Consider the following 17,234-nt stretch of genomic DNA (forward strand, 5'->3'; position numbering starts at 1 on the left):
TACTGTTCCTGTAGTTTCATAAGCCCCAACATTCAACTTGAAAGCCATCACCTCCAGAGAACAGCAGGTGTAATGGTGTCAATGAGAGCTTTAAATCAAATGCATCTTTTAAGCATCAAGCGGCGACGAGAGCCGATACACAAGTGATACCAGGAGACAAGTTTAGGTGGGAACACACCAACCATTTGTGATGAGATCTCCATCTGAACAGACTTAAGACCACAATCAATTACTTTAGTGTGATTAACGTCTTAGTGGTCACTTTAATATGTAAAATGATTTATAAAATAGGACAGAGACAACAGCTTCGTTTCAAACGTTTATTAACGGCTCATTTCTTGGCTTTGAAGTATTCTTCAATCACATCCTTGGCTTGAGACTCCTTGCCATAGTCCTGAAGACACACAAAGAATGGATTGTTTCAACCGTGCACACAACTTCCTCTTGTCTTTGAAAAACATTTAAGACATTAGAATGTAAAAACATTCTAACACAACACTGGTGTCAGACTGATTCACATTGAAACACTAATTCTTACCAGTTCATTGTATAAACAATTATCCTCAAACAGGACTTTCTCTTGTTCTTTAATTTGAAACTTGTTGGACCGTGTATCACAGCATCTTTTAATGACATTCAAATTCGTTGATGTTTTCCCCTATTACTTTCTAGACGTACAGACTCAAACAAAGTTATGTGGATTATAAAAAGGTTAATCACAGGATGCCCTAGTATTAAATAATGACAAGTGTTTCCATGTTGTGTATGTAGCCATCTTCAGGGACCCCAGACACCACAGAGAGATGAAGGGGCTCGTACCCGGGCCGTCATATAGCCAGGAGTTAAAAACAGCTGCATGGCACAAGGCCCAGCACCTGGACTTGTCTGGCAAAGAAGGTCTAATCTATTTAACAGCAAGTTTGGACTCGTTACATATAAAGAAAAAAGTATATAAAACTTTAAAAAGCGCTTAAATTACCTTGACCACGACGCAGCTGCAGCCCACCACCTTGCGGGGTTTGCCCTCACGGTCGATCTTGCATAGACCAACCCACTCGCCGAGCTTCTTGTTGTCATCAACCTTAAAATTAAGATAAATGTCAAATTAAATTTCTGCTTGTACTAAATATAGTGCAATGCTTTCATACTGTTTCAGTAGACAATTAGACAGTAGCCATGCTCTGACTGTTGGCTACACATTGCACGACACCTTCAACTCCACTATGATTCACTAGATATTCGAAAAAAATGATATGTCATGTCAAAGGGTTTGTTAACACAGACTGGTGCAATGCCCAGATCCAGGAAGCTGTTTACCTTGATCAGGTTGATCTGATGCTCGGCGCAGAGGGCCTCCACCAGCTTGACGTACATGGGCTCGTCGCAGTTTGCAGCAAGGACGCACAGATGGGCCTGGCGCCTGCGGGACAACACTCGTTCATTCAAGGGCTACACAACACTTTTGTTTTTGGGGAAAAAGAATGTTATTGCACATCTCAGACAAGAATTGGGTAACAATGGCAGTATTCCACATAGAGTTCAGTAGAGGGAGCCAAAATATCAACAGTGACCCACCCATCAATGAGACGGTATTTATCAAGTGAAATAACGTTGGAGTACGTACTTATCCAGAGCCTTGGCGGCTTCACGGATACCACGGGCAAGGCCATCGTGGATTAGTGCGGTCTTGAGCACTTCAGGGAGAGCGGTGTTGACATCCATCACACCTCCAGCGGCAGCGGCAACAGCAACGCTATGGAAAAGGGCAGAGGACAAAGATGAAACAGCTTATTTGACGGAAAATGGCAACGTGAATTCAAGCGCATTTCATTTGAGCTTCCAGCGCGTCAGACTGCGGTTCTCACTCATTGAAGAGTGAAGGGGTATCCGACAAAGAATGTAAAGTCATCATTCAAGCGACAGAAAGCTCATTTCGAGGACAGGTTTGGAATTAACGTTGAAAATTTAAATTAAATTTGTATTCTTAAGGAAGAGGTTTCATTCTTGGTTTACATCTGTTAACAAAGCAACACTAAGCAATATTTCTGATGACAACTGGGCCTCTTACTAATAAAAAACATTCAATGGTTATAAATGATCCCCAGCATCCCAATTAGCCATTTACACATGTTGAATTTGGAATATCTTTTTTTACCCTTTCCCTGGAAGGTCACTACCTCCAGGTACCTCAAACTCCCTCGGTAACCTGCAATTACACTCACATTGACTTTGGGCAATACAGGACCAGGCCACTATGCAAGAATCACCCACACACTCATAATCACACCAGTCAAACACAATGGGGATTAGCAGACAGTGATACACAATAACAAGTCAGATTTAATGAAGCCGGCATCACGAGTTTGACTACATTAGGCCATGTTTTTAAACAGTGACCCGCTACGCCTCACAATTTAGCAAGAATCTACAAGATGCAGTTTTATATCAATCAAATTCGCAAGCATGCGTCTAAACTCTGCTCGTGCTACATTCGCCCGTTATTCAAAAAGGTATCAAACTCTTCCCACAGTCTTTTTAAACTTTAGCTAACACTGACTTTGGGAGTGAAATGATTTCAGGCCACTTCTCTTGATGTTTACAAAGCAGAACAAGCTAACAAGAGCTCAACTCCACAGCATTAGACTGTGTGTAGTAGACGTGTGTAAGATGAACCGCTCACATGTGCACCAAGATGCTAGCTACAACACTCAGCCTGCAGCTAGGCTAGCCACTTAGCTCACGTGAGATGAAGTTGCGCAGGTTCACAGATAAATAACTGAAACTTATCACAAACAATGGAGCCAAGGTCCAAGACAGCGTGAACTACACTTTACACCGTTTCCCTGCCGAGTATCTGGTTCACATTAAAACATTATGGCGGACATTGGGCGTCATGCTCACCCTTCCTCGGCCATAGTAGAATATCGATGGATGGGGGACTAAAAGTTCTGCAATGAAGAACAGAGGAGAGAGGAGAGTCATTATTCATGTCGCACAGGTCACCGCGATGACTTTAAACACGGAGATGTTTGATTAATCCGACGGATTGAGCCGCTGATGAGGAAACGCACCCGTTCCTCCTCTCGGGCAGCTGGTAAAGAGGACGTCATCGGTGCGCGACATTGCTTTATCGGCAGCAGGCCCCTGGAGGCGTCCGGCGCGCTGCCTGATCCGGTTTGCTTGGTTTGCAGAGTTTGGTTGATAAACTGTGGGTGAAGTGAGGTCAATCACACACAAGACTCACACTTCTTGCCTTTTCCTTATATGTCAAATACTTTTTGTGACCTCCCCCCGTAATTGTTTGCTTTATAGGGATGCAACTAACTTTATTCACTTCATTTATTTCGCAACAACAGACTGCAAGAGCCTAATAGATCTACCCACTATTAACCATTTGTTTCAATTAATATACATTTGAAACTGTAACTGATACAGGAGTGTGGAGGGTCAATGGGTTTTTGTGTATTTTTTGTCATCTTAAAACACAAACATACAAGGACAACCACACTGTGGCGTACAATTAATTTACAAAACGAATAAATGGTCATAATAAGAATGCTGTATTTCATCGAAAGTACTTGTGCCTTTTTAAGTACTTTGACAAATGCTTATTATTGTATCGTAATATTATGACTAATAAAAAACGTTGAATTTGAACATTAATATTTTATTTTAGTCTGAAAATCACCATTAATCATCAGAACTTTGTTTAATTCAGAGACTTTCTTAAAATATAACAATTTTCATCCAAGAATATGATCTCAGGTTTTCACAGGCACACTGATTGTTTGCATTGCTGAACATTTTCAGAGGATTATACGCGTAAATATGTGCATTACTTTTCTTAATATATCATCATTTTTTTTTCATGAGATTAAATTGTTTAGGGAAACCTTTAATATGTGTGTGTTGCAATATTCATGTTCTGATAATCATGCTCCATGTTGAGTCTGTTACTGACCTTATTATTTCTGAGGTAAGGTATTAACATGACTGCATTTCTAGTCTAAAATATAAAATTTTAAAGGTTGTGCTGACCTCCTCTCTGTTAAACATGTAGATAGACACCAAACTTAAAAAAAAAGAGACAAAGGCAGATTCTGAGATTTAATTTAATCCCCCAAATTAAAAATGCATTTTTCATTTACATATTCCAAAAACAACATCTGTCCTCATATAAATGTGAATATATGACTTTACGGGTCACGTTTTTCTTTTCTTCAAATTGATTGATAGATATTTAAGTGTGCAAGGTGATGTGGTTGATCCAATAGCCGTCACAGTTTAAGAAATTTATGCAGTTCTTCCATCTCCACTGCTTCTTCAAAAGCTTTGTAGTCCTGAGAGAAAGAACAAGAGGGTGGGACAGAGAGAGAAGCAAAGAGAGAAATAGTTAAACTGTAGATATTTTCTAACATGTTATAGAAAGTGCCTGTTGTGCATGGTTTTCAATCTTCCACAGCTTGTGTCCTGTGTCGAGGCTCGTACAAGCATTGGATGTAATAATTCGCATGCAAATATTATACATTTAAATACATAATTTAAACCAAATGTAGCAGAATCTGATGTTTTATTTTTTCTAGCTATTTGTTGATAAAACAGAGTGAGAATAATAGTTTGATCTGAAAATATATTTAAATTCTTTCTTGAGGAAAGTTGATATATGTCTGTACTGGGTGTTGGCTCAGACCATTAAATAACCCTCAAGGTATTTGTCTCTGAACAAAAACACTCAACCTCTAGGTGGCGCTAAAAGAAAACTCAGAGCAACTTTTCCCGAGTCTGAGCCAAATGTTGATTGTACGTCAAAACACAGTGCTAAAGTTAGTTAGTTAGAGAGTTAGTTAGTAAGTTAATTAGGTGAGTTGATGTGATGATAGTAGTATAAGATGAAGGCCTAGTGGTTATAGTTAGGCTGTGGCAATGTACAGTATGTCTGTGTATGTGTGTGTGTGTTAGTGTGTTTGTCTGTGTGTGCAAGCCTGTAGCTCGCATAATATACTGTAAATAGTAATTCATTTCCTGTGTCTACGCCCTAGTCTACAGGGTGTGAATGAGTGTTGTTGTCAGAGACTTACTCCACAGTAGATATCACCGTTGCATATTTGGGGTGGCAGTGCAGTCGGGTTCCCTGCAATCCTCCTCATTTCATCCTTATCATCCCCATTCTGAGCAATGTCAACACTGTCATAAGGGATCTTCAGGGAGTCGAGGATCATTTCGATTTTCTGCTGATGTTTCTTTATCTGGAGAAAACAGTTGATTCAATCAGTGTTAAATTCATGCATATCACCTTGACATACACATTCAAACCAAGTGCTGTCGAGCAATTACAACTGTTCACAATAAGCAGTAACAAAAGGTGCACAAGGATTAACAAAGAATATGATGTTCAACACGTTTCATGAGATTCTGGTTAACGTCTCAAGTATATGGCCTCAAGAAAAAGAAGGGAGCAAGTTACTGTACCTCCAAGTTGCTGCTCACGCTGGTAACAAACACTTTGACAGGCATATCTGCTATTTGAACAGTAACACCTAAATGTCAACACAACGCGTTTGTAAAGAGACACAGTCAGAGAGAGGTGCAGCGAGAAGAGGAGCCAGACGGAGAATGTTCTAGTGTAGGTATGTGCTGCTGGTTTGATGCTGCAACAGCAGACAGGGTAAGCAGGTTTGGACACGGCTTACCTGTCTGCATTGGGCACACCCACTCGTCTGACCTACCATTCCAGTCGCAGCCTGTCTAACTGCACCAATTGTGAAATTACAAACATTCACATTCACAAGTGGTGGAAAGTATTTTCCGGACTTTGTATTTGACTTGACGATATCCTGTTTGTTCTTCTTTAGTGTCGTAAATAAATGATCTTCTCTCTCCACTACATAAACCTTTATAATGACTGACATTTCAGAACATGAAGAACACATGTGGATGATTACAATTTTCATACTGGCTCACTGTTACATTGTCAGGACTTATTGGGACACTTTCATCGCGATCAACAATTTTAATGTAGAACTGACAGGACATTACAAACAACAACAACAGCAACAACAGGTCACGACACAAAACAGGAATTTAATAAAGGGAGGAAATTTTTTCAAAATAAATGTAGGAGGAATATTGTTATATTGTCTTAATTTGTCTTAAATTATACTGAGAAGACGTATACTTTAAGTTGTAGCTTTTGGATATTTGGAATATCCAAATATTTTAGAAAGTTTACAATATTTCATCTTATACCTTAGGGTGAAAAATACACATTCTTCGTTGAGCAGGGTTTTTTCTTTATTCGTGTGTGACCTGCATCAAAGACTGCAGATGAAATCTTAAAACACAGAAGAACGCAGAAAGTGTTGCAAGAAATATACATTTATCTATCAGCATCTACACAAAAACAAATAAGAATACAGGGGAGAATTTCCTTGCAGTGAAAAAGACATGAAACTGATTTGTAATTAGCAGCATCTACTGAAAAAATCTAAATCGCCTCAGGAGGAAATATGAAATTGGTACAATTCTAAATAATTTGTATTCGTAAAAAGAGGATTCAAAACAGAATTAACCCAGGTTGCTAATGTTCCTATGTTCTGACTGTAAGAGCAAAATAACACCTGCTGATTGTTTTTTTTCGGAAAAACATCTAAATTTTGTTGCTGTGATGTAGACGTGTACCCCAGAGTGTATCAGTACACTATAACATCACTGTGAGCTCTGGTTACAGGTGCAACAGAAGTACAACCTGCACAGAGTAACACTTTTTTTAGAATGACATTGTGTGTTCAAATCTATCGAAACCACACAACGCAGGTTTCCCCTCAAGTAATTTTGTTATCAAGAGCTGACGAGTGGTTCGAGCTCGTAACACACTCTCCCAGCCAGGTCTTCAGGGACTCTTTCCACAGAGTTATCGAAATCCACATCCACACTCTTGTCCTCTGGGCTGTGAGGGCGTGGAGCAGGTCCATCATTCACCAGGGTATTTTGGCCCCTGGCAGAGACAGGGAGGATGGCAATGGTTGTTAGATCTCAAATAAAATGTAGCCGACTGTGTATGTTTTGGCACTTTCCTCACCTGTCACTGAGTGCTCCGTTGCTTCTGTCATCTGCATCTTGTTTTATCGCTCCACCAAACCTGTTACTAAACTGAACCGTAGTGCCTGGAAAGGGAGTGTAACGTTCACCATGACACAGGCAGTCAATCTGCGTTTGACATGAATTAAATACAGAATGTATTCGTTTTTTGGGCCCATTTGATAGCATCAAGTCATTTAAACCAAACTTATCAGAAACAGAAAATACAGGGTCATACATAAACCATCTATCGGGGGGGAAAAACATTGTGCCATGGCCTATGTCTCTGCTGACATTGTGGAGGCGATGTTCCTGATTTATACTTCAACCAGCCACCAGGGGGCAATCAAGATGTTTTGACTTCCAATTTTGGGAGCTGTCATGTCTTCCATATCTATGCAGTCGAAACAGCCAGAGTAAAAGCTCCATAGAGCTCAACTGAGTTAAATTAATCATGGTAATTGACATCAGATCATTTATTTTCTCCATTTTTGGGATTGAAAACTATTATTATTGCAGCTTTAAACAAGGTATACCCACATCAAAACAAAGGTGGCATTGCAGTAGTTTTGTGATATGAAAGTTTGCATCTTACCAGCTCCACGCCTTCTCCTTCTCCAGACCAGGTAGCCTACAAGAGGCACAATTAGCAACACCACTAGACTGACCACAACTCCTGTGACAACCGATGATGATGAAGATGCTGTGGGCAGGAATAGATCATTTAGTCGTAATAGCTAAGGATAAACGTCGCGCCAGTTGTTGTTTAAACACCAATAAATTCTTACCAAGAACAGTAACTTGAAGGGACTTTGATGGCGTGGAAATGAAGGACATAGACGAGAGGTTAACAGCGTACACACAGCTGTAGTCTCCTTGGTTTATAAAATCTATTGCGGGAAATTCAAAGTAGGCCAGGTAGAAGACCGAGTGGCCAAATGCTGGTTTCATCTCAGTGGCATTCCCGTTGGACCTTGCCAGGTAGAAGACACCTTCGGGATATTTGGAATGAATAGAGCAAGTGATGGAGAAGTCGTTGCCTTGGTTGACCGATATTTTGACAGGGCTGTAGATCACCATCGCATGAGGGGAAGTCAGCGAGATGGAAGGTGTCTCCAGTTTCACTAAAGAGCAGAGACGCACTTTTACAACCTCACACTACACACATATCAGACTATAGGGCTGTCACTTTTTATTCGGGGGGTATTCAGCCTGTAACGACTTGTTCGAATTCAAAATATTCATTCTCTAAGCAAATCAATAAGACTGAAGCAGTTTATCTCCTGATCCAGCAGAGAACATTGTCAGCTTGACCTGCTGAATGCCATCTTGAGCTGTAAGTCAAGTAAACCAGTAATGCTACATTGTTGTGCAGGGAAAACGGAGGACTCTACTTCAAATTCGCTGAAACTGGAAAAACTGTCAGCCCTACCTCAAAGAATAATGTTCACAGGGGAAAAATGACTGACCGGTAACAGAGAGCTCTGCAGTAGTTCCTTGAGGATAGTAGATGACTTGCCCGACCAGTTTCTTCTGATATTCACAGAAGTATGACCCCTTCTGGCTGAAGTCCACCGCGGGGAAGACAAAGGTTGCCGCCTCGTTTTCTGAGAATCTTTCCATTTGAAATGATCCTTGAATCGTCTTCAGGATGAATGTCCCACCCATGTGTTCTGTGACGATCGTGCAAGTGATTTCGACTCTGTCACCCCAGTTTACCTCTGACCGAGGACTTATGGAGATCTGGGGTTTCTGTAGAGATCCTAAAATTGATAATAAATTGTTATTAGTTTGGTGTGCCGTAACAAATGACTGGATGACATTTGGAGAGAGAGTCTGCACAGTGGTGATCGGGGGATGGAGCAGCGGTGGAAAGGTCCCGTCTATACATGTGGTCAACCAATCGAGAGTCACTCTCAGCTGTCAATCATGATATGTCACCCTGTTTTTATATCCTTAAATAACTTATTAAACCGAACATTCCAGAAACATGAGTGAGATAAGAACTGCGTAAAATGACAGAAAGCGTCTTTGGAAAACTAAGTTTGGCATGATTTGATTTTCTTTTATGGTAACAAGGACAAGGCAGGGTTTCTGACCTTTACTGCAGCCAACCACCAGGGGGTGACTGAGATGTTAAGGCTTCACTTTTTGGTGCTCTCAAGTTGTGCACTTTTATACAGAGTCTATGGTCACAGCCAAAGCAGCTTTACAATGACCCTCTTACCTAAACATATGACACCAGCATCTTCACCGTGGCCACAGTTATTTTCTCCAAACTCATGATGAGTACAGTGCGTCAGAGCCGTCTCTGTGCCTGAACACTCCACGTTATCCAGCCATATTGGACCAGAGCCTCTACCGAAGTGAGCACTTCCTGGACCAGAAATTGCGTGACCGCAGCCGAGCTGTCGACACACCACATCGGCATTGGGCAGTTCCCATTCATCGTCACACACTGTTCCCCATTCGCCTTTATAGAGAACCTCTACTCGGCCCGAGCATTCACCAGAGCCCCCGACAAGACGAATCTGTGCTGCATATGAAAACAGAATTGGAGAGACAAGAAAATCCTGGAGACATACTTTACATACAATTCTGACTGAATATTTAGATTTGAAACCTATTTTTATGCGAGTGCATCCATACACATAAAGAAACTCAAGGTAAATTCATATTACACACTGTCCCACTACAACCACCTCTTGGCTCTAGTTCCAAATTCCACCTATGGATGTGTGTGAGTGATTTTTTTTAATTAATGAAGAAAGTTAATAAAATTATTTCCTGCTCCCTTGCTTTTACCTGGAATCAATTTTCCAACTGCATGTGAGGATATTGAACACCTACCTGCACAGCTAACACCAGCATCATGATCATGCCCACATGTTGCTGCTCTGAAACCATTGTTTGAGCACTGCCGAAGAAATGTCACGTTGTCAAAACACACATTGCTGGCCTCCACTACCGGTCCTCCACCTTGGCCAAAATGGGCGGCACCGTGTATGCTCACGGCATGTCCGCACTCCAGCAGATCACACACCACCTCGGCTTTACTCAGGGTCCAGTCTGCGTCGCACACGGTTTGCCACACAGTCCCGTGACGGACCTCGACTCTGCCAGAGCACTGGTCCTGGGAGTTGGCCAACCGGACCTCCAAACTTCCTTTGCAGTCAAACATATTAAAATAGTGTCATTTTTTGTTCTTTTGCCCTCTATGATGGACTCAACAGTTATGAAGTCAGAGAAGGAAACTAAATGTCATACTGAGAGCTCTGTAAACATGTGTGCTTTGCCTCAGAGGTCACAATCCCTCTCACCCCCTCCACAAAACACTGGACAAGTTAAGGAGCAGCTTCAGCCACAGAGTTATTCAACCCCGCTGCTCTAAGGAACGATATAGGAAATATATAAAGTAATCTATCTATCTATCTATCTATCTATCTATCTATCTATCTATCTATCTATCTATCTATCTATCTATCTATCTATCTATCTATCTATCTATCTATCTATCTATCTATCTATCTATCTATCTATCTATCTATCTATCCATCTATCTATCTATCTATCTATCTTATTGGTCCTTGAAGAGTGATTCAGGTCATTTTATTGTAAATGCTTAGTCTTACCTGTGCATACAACACCGGCAACCGAGCTGATGTTGCAGGGTTTGTCCTGTAATGGCGTTTGTGGGCACTGATTCAGGGTAGACTCGTGTCCATTGCATCCAATTTGATCGGTCCAGGTGTGTCCAGCGCTGTGTCCATATTCAGTGAAGGTGGAAATCTTATGAACCCCGCCACAGTCCAGCTGCCTGCACACCACTGCAGCATCAGCCTTGTCCCAAGACTGACCACACACAGTCCCCCACTGGCCTTTGTAGTAAAATTCCACTTTTCCAACACAACGAGTGGTCCCACCGGTCAATTTGACACTGCCTGGAGAGGAGAGTTTTTATATTAATACGCCTTAGGTCCAACTCTAGGTGTTTTAAGGTCTGACTGAAATTACAATTCATTTGGGCAAAAAAATGTATCATGCTGTACATAAGCTCGCTATTTATCTTGAGTTAAGTCATAACTTAAAAGAAGATATTCAAGCTTATAAACTCTCTGCCATGTTGGTGTCGGGATTATGGACACTTTGTTTGGCTCTAGATTTTTGGACATTTGTCTGCACTGCTGTATTCACGTCGATGGGAGTTCTGTAATTTGATTGGCCCAATGCAATGACTTCAGATAATAGAATATAGTTTGTAACATTGCATCATTCTCTGTTAACAAAAACAGAATTTTCAGTTCCAACTCAAGTCTCACCTGTACATTGGACAGCTGCCTCTTGAATGCTATCATAGCTCGTCCTGACATATTGTCTCTGCGTGCACTGTGTGATAGAGCTCTCTAGACCACCACAGCTGATCTTATACCCTCTTATATCGGTGCCTTGACCAAATGACCCCGTGGCCCTGACAGGATCTCCACAATTCATCTCTCTGCACACCACTGCAGCTTCATTCATTCCCCAGTTAAGGTTATATGCTGGAGCCCAATGGTCACCATGGCTAAACTCCACCCTGCCTGAGCACTGGTCAGTCCCATTGATCAGTCTTATGGTAGCTGTGAAGCAATGCAGAGAGAATCAGCAATTAGTCATTTGATATTTGGACCCATCGGAAAGCAATGTGGATACACACTGGATGTGATGTTCTGATGGAAACACTGTAATGGAAATACATGTGATGTAGCTGTGAAATCCTTAACAGTTATAAACAAAATATTCATCTGAGGTTTAAAAGTTGAGAGATAAATCAAGTCCACCGTGTGGAGGAAGTAACACAGTGGAATAATAACTGAGATGATACCTGAACAAATCACACCAGCATCTTCCTCATGGCCACAGTTATGGTCTCCTACGCTGGCATGTTGACAGTGGAAAAGGGACGTCTCATTCCCAATGCACTTGACATCATCCAGCCAGATTTCTCCATGGCCTGGACCAAAGTAGGCACTGGTTTTGACGGTCAGAGCTGTTCCGCAGTCCACGGCCCTGCACGCCACCTGAGCATTCCTGAGGTCCCACTCGTCATCACACACTGTTCCCCACGCGCCATTTTGCAGGATCTCAACTCTGCCAGAGCATCGGTTAGTGCCATTGACAAGCCTGTATTGTCCGCTACCTGAGGACGGGTTCGCTCATGTTAAAAATATTCACAATATCCACATTTTCCAATCTTTCAATTACCATAAGACCTTTTCTATTCTAGTGCAGTGCTGCCACATATCTCTATTTCTTGTGTCTTACCTGCGCATGAAAGAGAAACACCATCACATGTCCCTGACTCACGAAGGTCGCACTGGTTGATGGAGCTCACATTTCCAGAGCATGAACTTGTGAACCCTCTCATTCCACTCTGACCAAAATTGTCTTCTTGGGATTTTTTGGGAGCTCCACACTGAACTTCCTTGCACGCCATCGTAGCTTCTCTAACGCCCCAGTTATTATTACAAATTGGCCCCCATCGGCCACTGTGGTAGACCTCCACTCGGCCGGAGCATTGGTCCCTCCCATCGACCAATCTGAGATTCTCTAGAAAGTAAGTTGTTAAAGGAAGAAGTATTATATTTGAAATGTTAGGGGAAAAAAATGTTGTTTAAGCAATGGTACATTTTTTGTTGCTTTTTGGGATCATAGGCTTTGTGGCAAAGGGAACAGACTGTACTGTTTAGTTTAGAAGTTATATTACTGCTAGATCTGTTTACAAGCATACATCTTGGCATAGGAAAACTAGCATTCACATTATCAAGAAATGGCTATCTATCACCTTTAGACTTTGTAAATAAAGGAATATCTCTAGGATTTCCATTTCAGTATCAATTTAAGGCACGGGAGGTACAACCTATTATTTCCCATTCTCATTCAAAATTGGGGTGTCATCTGTGTTTTGACTAATCTAAGAATAGCATTTTGTGTTACCTAAGCAGTCAACACCAGCATCTTCAATGTGGGAGCAGTCGTTTTCTCCAAATTCTTTGTGAGTGCACTCAGAGAGCGATTTCTCATGACCGTTGCACTCAACGTCATCCATCCATATGGGATCAGGGCCTCTCCCGTAGAACGCCTTGTACCTGACCCCGAGGGGATTGCCACAGCCCATCTCTCGGCATACAACGAAGGCCTCGTCTATCCCCCATCTGTCATCGCAAACTGTTCCCCACTGTCCGTCATGGAAGACTTCCACTCGGCCAGAGCACCTATGAGTCCCATTCATCAGTCGAATTGGTTTGCTGTCTGTTAGGGGGGAGGTCAGGGTGTCAGATTTCACCAAAGAAGATTTTCGTTGTGCCACCGTTTCCCTCCAACAGTCCAAAGGCATGCAGGTCAGAATTTGCAGCTCAAGATATCCCTATACGTATGAATGTGAGTGTGGGTTGTCCGTTGTTTGTCTGGGTCTGGTGGATGGATAGTCTGAACACAAGTATAACTTACCTGAACATAAAACAGAAGCATCTTCACAGGCTCCCTTGAGTTCTTGAAGTGTGCACTGTGCAATACTGCTCTCATTTCCTAAGCAGGAGGTTTTGACGCCACTCCTGTCATGTGTGTCTTCAAAATGTGGCACAACAGATGGCGTGACAGGAACTCCGCAGTTTATCTCTCTGCACAGAGTGTCAGCTTCGCTCTTGCCCCAGTCACTGCTGCACACTCGACTCCAGTGTCCATCATGGTGGACCTCCACTCTGCCATTACAACGATTGCTTCCATTCAACACTCTCACATTATCTGCAAAACAATGTGGTCAGAAAATGTAAATAAAATGCAAAGATTCCATAATTACGATTTACTATCTCTCAATTTTGACTTTTGAATCTCTGGGTTACTATCTCATAATTAGGACTTTGCATTTAGCAATTTTGCTACAAACTATCTCATCATTTATTTTGTATCTCTTAGTTTTGATTTAGAATAGTTTGCTTTCTTTCACTGGCAGCATTGGTCTTCCATACTTACTCAATATTTAGTTTGTGTTATGGTTTGTACAAAAAGACACAAGACAGACACTAAATAGAGTCTTGAGTCTTTTCAGCTTTTTCAACTATTGCTTTTGAAATTTTGTAAGTGTTTTGTTTGAAAAAGTAAAAGTGGGTCAATTGAAGCAAATTATTACTGAGATGCACAAATGGACTTTGTCTCACCTGAGCAGACAATCCCAACGTCTTCTCTGTGGCCACAGTTACTTTCTCCGAGTTGTCTGTGGGCGCATTTTAGGATGGAACTCTCATGGCCGCCACACTGCACATCATCCAACCAAATTTCATCCTTCCCCTCTCCGAAGAAGGCGCCTTTTTTGACCTCACGAGCCGTCCCACAATCTAACTCTCGACACACCACGACAGCATTGGTAATTTTCCAGTGATCGTCGCACACTGTTCCCCATTTGTCTTGGTGGAAGATCTCCAGTCTGCCAGAGCAGCGTGAGGGCCCAACCAGCCTAATTTGACCACATTCTAGAAATCAGAAATATGAAAGCACACAAAAAAACAGAGGCTGCCTCATCATGAGTTTAAAAGCAAAAAAAGGCAGTTTTATCTATCGTGGTGCAGAAATATCAACATCTAAACAATATGACAAGGGCTTTAAGGCTTGACATAATTAAACTGACTGACCTGTAAGTGGCAGAAGACTCAGGAGAGCTGAAGTAGAAATACAGACATAATCAGTCACTGACATTTGAAGTAGTATTATGCTCTCAATATCCTACATAACGGTCAGTGCAGTCATATTTATCAGGAGGAGCGCCTGTGAGTTCCACAATTTATTTTTCAAAGTGGCACGAAACAAGTGACTCACAATTGTTCAACATCAACGTTTTACACAGTGATCTGAGAGAAAAACAATCCTCTCATACAGATTCTCCCACTTTCACTTCTGTTTATCTGTCTAGTAGTTTTGAATGTACGCAACCCACCAAACAACCCTACAACAGATTAATGACATAAAGACTTACCTATGGACAAATAAAGAGCATAATGGAGCTTGTCAGTGGAAATGAAGACCATTTTGTGTCTACGGAGTAGATCAAATGCTAAATGTAAAAAAATGAAAAAATCAAAAAAGATTGTTAAATGTGTGTCGTAGCCTTTTTTAGTATAGGAAAAACATAACTTACTTTTAAGCCTTACCTTAAAAAAGATATGTGTAACCAGTGTTGGCAGCTCTTACAACAAACTCACAATTTAAAAAATAAATCACATTTGAAACGTCAAGGGGAGAGAAGTCCCCATGTACACTTCCAGTAATTGAATAAAGAGGGAACTGCCTGGACTTGGACTGCAAACTGGATGCTTGTTGACATTTTGATCAATCATTAAAGGCGGAGGATCAGAAGGAGATTTCATTTAGTTTTTGCACAATATCTACATTCGGAGACATATACATATATTCATCAGGAAAACACACCCACGTTGAACATAACACAGGCAATAGCTTTCATATAAAGGTTTAGAAAAATAGTGATTTACAGACGAGGTTGAAGATAAGCTGCGGAAAAACAAAAAGGGTAACACGGATCAAAAGGGGAGTTGTTATGAGCGAATGTCAAGAGGTGAACTTGACCACTGACTTCTAACGCTGCCCCCCCCCCCCCCCCCACCCCACCCCCACACACACACTCTCACCCACTCCTGGTTATTTTTTTGTAACTTTGTATATTGGGTTGGCAGCACGGCCATTTCCTCATTTTATTTGATTCAAAAAAGCTATAGTCTTAATACAATACATATAAACATACAGGGCTTTTGGATTCACAGAATTACACCTCACTTTTGTATTTCCAATCTGTAAAAATGTATTTCCATTGCAGTGTACTGTTAATATGAGCTTTGGCCTGCAGAACAATGGAGATGAGTTGAAACTGACAAAGCGTTAGAATTAAACAACATAAAATAAATGGTCCTCCTGATTAATGTAAATCTTACATTTAGTTTTCACAATGTGATCTCTTCGCTTTATTTGTAAAGTTAAGCATTAATACTGCAAAGTAATCAAGGCCATTATTGTCAATAATTACCATCAGGAATAAGATCCTATCATGAATAGATGCACCAAATGTCAAGCTCAACATCATTATGAATTGACCCAAACCACTAAAATATCATAATTTACAATAGCTTTAATCTTCTTACCTTAAAAAAACTGAGTTGACAGTTTTGTGCTCATCAGAGTAACATTGATCTCTTGTCTTACAAACTGACTGGACACATCCAGCTCTTGGGCCGCACCTAGTTGTCTCAGTGGCCGTGGCAATGAAGCATAACTTCCTCTTGCTAAGTTCTGAGAAACAGTGAGTTTTTTTATTTTATTTTCTTGTCAGGAGTCTCAAGATACATCGTTTTCTGATGGGAGCCACCAGAATTTGCTTATGTTACTTCTACTGCATCTTTGGAGCTGCAGTTGATGCTGAGAGAAAATAAAATGTGGAGCAATCAAATGAAAAATAAAAGATATAAAGTAATGTTTTCATCTTTTCTTGGAATCTATTGGTATCCCTTATCCCCTGTTAACAACTGTTTACCAGCTGATGACAATATATGGGGTTTTAGCGATGCATTATATTGTGGAATTGGTGAACTAATAAATTCATGCAGATGACTTCAAAAGATATATATATATATTTTATCAATAAAAATTGATTAGAAAAAGTTGATTAAAGTCAGCTTGGCTAATTCCCAAACAAGTTGTGCTATTGATTGTTCGTTGAAAAACAATTATTTCCGATTACTTGGAGGTGCCGGGCTTCATTACATTACATTACATGTAATTCATGATGTTGCATTAATGATTTGTCTATTCAGCTTAATATGCTCCAGATGCACATCACCACTTCCTAACAGAAACTAACACATCTGAGACTTCCCTTGATCCAGTGTGTGTCACATTACAGTAAATCCTCATCTGTCTTTGATACTCACTGATTTATATATGCAAAACTGACTGATGTACTTTGTTTTCTTTTTAATTAACTGACAATTAGGCCTGGTATATATTTTTCGTTATGATGATGATATATTTTAATCAACCACATATAAATGTATTTTTTTTCTGACTAGTTTTTAGGATTTAGGGTGTTCTATCAGCAAAAACTGAATTTAATATGA

General features: G+C 40.8%; 3 protein-coding genes and 2 non-coding genes across 8 annotated transcripts; all 5 read right to left on the reverse strand.

Moving 5' to 3' along the window:
• Window positions 1–306: 306 nt before the first annotated feature.
• On the reverse strand, window positions 307–3,163 carry rps12 (ribosomal protein S12). 2 transcript variants are annotated; one of them, XM_062411431.1, is made up of 7 exons: window positions 3,072–3,145; window positions 2,902–2,948; window positions 2,156–2,206; window positions 1,625–1,753; window positions 1,318–1,420; window positions 980–1,081; window positions 307–394 (listed from the first exon to the last, which is right to left on the reverse strand). In XM_062411431.1, exons 2-7 carry the CDS (start codon window positions 2,913–2,915, stop codon window positions 332–334), a joined length of 462 nt encoding a protein of 153 aa, XP_062267415.1. In that variant the 5' UTR covers window positions 2,916–2,948; window positions 3,072–3,145; the 3' UTR covers window positions 307–331. The 2 variants fall into 2 exon arrangements, with proteins under 2 accessions (XP_062267415.1, XP_062267416.1); XM_062411432.1 differs by lacking the exon at window positions 2,156–2,206 and having other exon boundaries at window positions 3,072–3,163.
• LOC133974052 (small nucleolar RNA SNORD100) lies at window positions 1,491–1,574 on the reverse strand. The gene has a single exon (XR_009924645.1). It is a non-coding gene; the product is annotated as a small nucleolar RNA SNORD100 (small nucleolar RNA).
• LOC133974050 (small nucleolar RNA SNORD101) lies at window positions 1,843–1,918 on the reverse strand. The gene has a single exon (XR_009924643.1). It is a non-coding gene; the product is annotated as a small nucleolar RNA SNORD101 (small nucleolar RNA).
• A 931-nt stretch (window positions 3,164–4,094) lies between the features above and the next one.
• On the reverse strand, window positions 4,095–6,007 carry zgc:153284 (uncharacterized protein LOC751696 homolog). Its single transcript, XM_062411663.1, has 3 exons — window positions 5,470–6,007; window positions 5,079–5,246; window positions 4,095–4,340 (listed from the first exon to the last, which is right to left on the reverse strand). The coding sequence occupies exons 1-3, from the start codon at window positions 5,512–5,514 to the stop codon at window positions 4,278–4,280; spliced, it is 276 nt and encodes a 91-aa protein (XP_062267647.1). The 5' UTR covers window positions 5,515–6,007; the 3' UTR covers window positions 4,095–4,277.
• Window positions 6,008–6,357: 350 nt separating this feature from the next.
• LOC133973667 (scavenger receptor cysteine-rich type 1 protein M130-like) lies at window positions 6,358–15,404 on the reverse strand. Of its 3 annotated transcripts, none has more exons than XM_062411660.1 (17): window positions 15,261–15,404; window positions 15,086–15,163; window positions 14,745–14,771; window positions 14,274–14,585; window positions 13,567–13,860; window positions 13,054–13,368; window positions 12,382–12,666; window positions 11,942–12,256; window positions 11,397–11,696; window positions 10,710–11,018; window positions 9,928–10,242; window positions 9,305–9,613; window positions 8,547–8,840; window positions 7,866–8,201; window positions 7,673–7,780; window positions 7,079–7,163; window positions 6,358–6,994 (listed from the first exon to the last, which is right to left on the reverse strand). In XM_062411660.1, the coding sequence occupies exons 2-17, from the start codon at window positions 15,135–15,137 to the stop codon at window positions 6,838–6,840; spliced, it is 3,813 nt and encodes a 1,270-aa protein (XP_062267644.1). In that variant the 5' UTR covers window positions 15,138–15,163; window positions 15,261–15,404; the 3' UTR covers window positions 6,358–6,837. The 3 variants fall into 3 exon arrangements, with proteins under 3 accessions (XP_062267644.1, XP_062267645.1, XP_062267646.1); XM_062411661.1 differs by having other exon boundaries at window positions 15,086–15,144; window positions 15,261–15,395; XM_062411662.1 differs by having other exon boundaries at window positions 15,086–15,144; window positions 15,248–15,395.
• Between the last annotated feature and the right edge of the window lie 1,830 nt (window positions 15,405–17,234).

This window comes from Platichthys flesus, chromosome 18 (genome assembly GCF_949316205.1).
Source record: "Platichthys flesus chromosome 18, fPlaFle2.1, whole genome shotgun sequence".
Lineage (NCBI taxonomy): Eukaryota > Metazoa > Chordata > Actinopteri > Pleuronectiformes > Pleuronectidae > Platichthys > Platichthys flesus.

What these genes read in the sequence shown, in the direction of transcription:
- rps12 (XM_062411431.1), bottom strand. An exon ending in AGTGACCTTCCAGGGAAAGG is followed by an intron (nt 1,754 to 2,155) that starts GTAAAAAAAGAT and finishes CCTTTTCCATAG; the next exon opens with CGTTGCTGTTGCCGCTGCCG. An exon ending in GCAGCTGCGTCGTGGTCAAG is followed by an intron (nt 395 to 979) that starts GTAATTTAAGCG and finishes GTGTGTCTTCAG; the next exon opens with GACTATGGCAAGGAGTCTCA.
- zgc:153284 (XM_062411663.1), bottom strand. Translation starts at nt 5,514, where the DNA reads ATGCCTGTCAAAGTGTTTGTTACCAGCGTGAGCAGCAACTTGGAG. An exon ending in GCGTGAGCAGCAACTTGGAG is followed by an intron (nt 5,247 to 5,469) that starts GTACAGTAACTT and finishes TGTTTTCTCCAG; the next exon opens with ATAAAGAAACATCAGCAGAA. An exon ending in ACGGTGATATCTACTGTGGA is followed by an intron (nt 4,341 to 5,078) that starts GTAAGTCTCTGA and finishes TCTTTCTCTCAG; the next exon opens with GACTACAAAGCTTTTGAAGA.
- LOC133973667 (XM_062411660.1), bottom strand. Translation starts at nt 15,137, where the DNA reads ATGGTCTTCATTTCCACTGACAAGCTCCATTATGCTCTTTATTTGTCC. An exon ending in TGCTTCTGTTTTATGTTCAG is followed by an intron (nt 13,369 to 13,566) that starts GTAAGTTATACT and finishes CCCCCCTAACAG; the next exon opens with ACAGCAAACCAATTCGACTG. An exon ending in TGCTGGTGTCATATGTTTAG is followed by an intron (nt 8,841 to 9,304) that starts GTAAGAGGGTCA and finishes TATCAATTTTAG; the next exon opens with GATCTCTACAGAAACCCCAG.